The sequence below is a fragment of the Colobus angolensis genome, unplaced genomic scaffold (assembly GCF_000951035.1).
Source record: "Colobus angolensis palliatus isolate OR3802 unplaced genomic scaffold, Cang.pa_1.0 Scaffold65, whole genome shotgun sequence".
Taxonomy (NCBI): domain Eukaryota; kingdom Metazoa; phylum Chordata; class Mammalia; order Primates; family Cercopithecidae; genus Colobus; species Colobus angolensis.
The window spans coordinates 157,048-159,687 of NW_012120154.1; the positions used below are offsets into that span (position 1 = coordinate 157,048).

Below are 2,640 nucleotides of genomic sequence, written 5' to 3' on the forward strand. Positions count from 1 at the left end.
TATGGCAAAGGTGGTGGGCTGTCACTTTCAGATTGTATCATGTTATATAAGACTCTATGTTAGCAGATTGAATCAGTAGATTTCCTTGCTGGCTTGATGAAATTACCCACATGTTATGGAAGCCCACTTGGCAAGGGACTCTGGGTGGCCTCTAGAATGTGCCAGAGGCCTCCTGCCAACAATAAAAAGCCAGGGCCCTCAGCCACATAGCCACAAGGAAATGAATTCTGCCAACAATCTGCACGAGCTTGCAGCAGATTCTTCCCTATTGGAGCCTCCAGATGACAATGTAGCCCAGTCCATACATTGATTGCAGCCCTGGAAGACCCTGGGCAGAGGACCTGGCTAAGTTATGCCTGGACTGCCGACTCACAGAAATTGCGAGACAAGGCCCGAACACAATGGCTTACGCCTGTAATCCCAGCCCTTTGGGACGCTTGAGCCCAGGAGTTTGAGACCAGCCTGGGCAACAAAGTAGAACTCCCCACCCACCCCACCTCTTTTTTTTTTCTTTTTTTTGAGACAGGGTCTCACTCTGTCACCCAGGCTTGAGTGCAGTGGTATGGTTATAGCTCACTACAACCTCTGCCTCCTGGGTTCAAGCAATTCTTCAACCTCAGCCTCCCATGTAACTGTGTCTACAGGCTCGAGCCACAAACACCTAACTAATTTTTGTATTTTTTGTAGAAATGAGGTTTTGCCACGTTGGCTAGGCTTGTCTTAACTCCTGAGCTCAAAGCTATCTGCCTGCCTCAGCCTCCCAAAGTGCTGGGATTTGCCGTGTTGGCCAGGCTTGTCTTGAACTCCTGAGCTAAAAGAAATCCACCTGCCTCAGCCTCTGAAAGTGCTGGGATTACAGGCGTGAACCACCATAGCTGACTAGGCATTGTGGCGTGTATGTGTAGTCCCAGGGAGCTCGAGGATCACTTAAACCCAGGAGGTTGAGGCTGCAGGGAGCCATGTTTGTGCCCCTGCACTCCAGTGTGGGCAACAGAGTAAAACTCTGTCTCAAAAAAAAAAAAAAGAGACTGCATCCGCTCCACAAGCACAAAGCCTCTCCCTCACCACTCCGCTGCTTGTCCACACCCGCAGCCAGCTCACCATGGATGATGATATCGCTGAGCTTGTTGTTGACAACGGCTCTGGCATGTGCAAGGCTGGCTTCACAGGCGAGGATGTCCCCTGGGCCATCTTCGCCTCCATCGTGGAGTGCGTCAGGCACGAGGGCATGACGGTGGGCATGGGTCAGAAGGACTCCTATGTGGGCAACGAGGCCCAGAGCAAGACAGGCATCCTCACCCTGAAGTACCCCATCGAGCACGGCATCGTCACCAACTGGGATGACATGGAGAAGATCTGGCATCACACCTTCTACAACAAGCTGTGTGTGGCTCCCGAGGAGCACCCTGTGCTGCTGACCGAGGCCCCTCTGAACCTCAAAGCCAACCGTGAGAAGATGACCCAGATCATGTTTGAGACTTTCAGCACCCCAGCCATGTACGTGGCCATCCAGGCCGTGCTGTCCCTGCACGCCTCTGTCCATACCACTGGCATCGTGCTGGACTCTGGCAGGCAGGTCATCACCATTGGCAACAAGCAGTTCCACTGCCCCGAGGCGCTCTTCCAGTCTTCCTTCCTGGGCATAGAATCCTGTGGCATCCACGAAACTACCTTCAACTCCATCAAGAAGTGTGACGTGGACATCCGCAAAGATCTGTACACCAACACAGTGCTGTCTGGCAGCACCACCATGTACCCTGGCATCACCAACAGGATACAGAAGAAGATCATCGCCCTAGCGCCCAGCACAATGAAGATCAAGTTCATTGCTCCTCCCGAGTGCAAGTACTCCGTGTGGCTCAGCGCCTCCATCCTGGCCTCGCTGTCTACCTTCCAGCAGATATGGGTCAGCAAGCAGGAGTATGACGAGTCCGGACCCTCCATCGTCCACCACGAATGCTTCTAGGTGGACTGTGACTTAGTCGCATTACACCCTTTCTTGACAAAACCTAACACGCAGAAAACAAAATAAGATTGGCATGGTTTTATTTTTGTTGTTGTTTTGTTTTGGGCTTTTTTCTGGGCTTGACTCAGGACTTAAAAACCGGAACGCTGAAGGTGACAGCAGTCGTTTGGTGCAAGCATCCCCCAAAGCTCTACCATGTGGCTAAGGACTTTGATTATACATTGTTCTTTTTTTAAATAGTCATTCCAAATATCGTGAGATGCATTGTTACAGGAAGCCCCTTGCCTTCCTAAAAGCCACCCCACTTCTCTCTAAGGAGAATGGCCCAGTCCTTTCCTGAGTCCACACAGGGGAGGTGATAGCATTGCTTTCATGTAAATTATGTAATGCAAATTTTTTTAAATCTTTGCCTTAATATTTTTTATTTTGTTTTATTTTGAATGATCAGCCTTCATGCCCTGCCTTTTTTGTCCCCTAACTTGAGATGTATGAAGGCTTTTGGTCTCCCTGGGAGTGGGGGGAGGCAGCCAGGGCTTACCTGTACACTGACTTGAGACCAAGTTGAATAAAACTGCACACTTCAAACCAAAAAAAAAAGGCAGAGGCTCTGCCCTCATGACCTAATCAACCTGACCACCTCCCAGAGTCCCACCTCCTAATATCATCACCTTGGT

General features: G+C 50.4%; 1 protein-coding gene across 1 annotated transcript; it reads left to right on the forward strand.

Annotated features, from left to right (window-relative positions):
• Window positions 1-1,030: 1,030 nt before the first annotated feature.
• On the forward strand, window positions 1,031-2,090 carry LOC105527739 (actin, cytoplasmic 1-like). The gene has a single exon (XM_011964152.1). The coding sequence runs from the start codon at window positions 1,103-1,105 to the stop codon at window positions 1,964-1,966; it is 864 nt and encodes a 287-aa protein (XP_011819542.1). The 5' UTR covers window positions 1,031-1,102; the 3' UTR covers window positions 1,967-2,090.
• The last annotated feature ends 550 nt before the right edge of the window (window positions 2,091-2,640 follow it).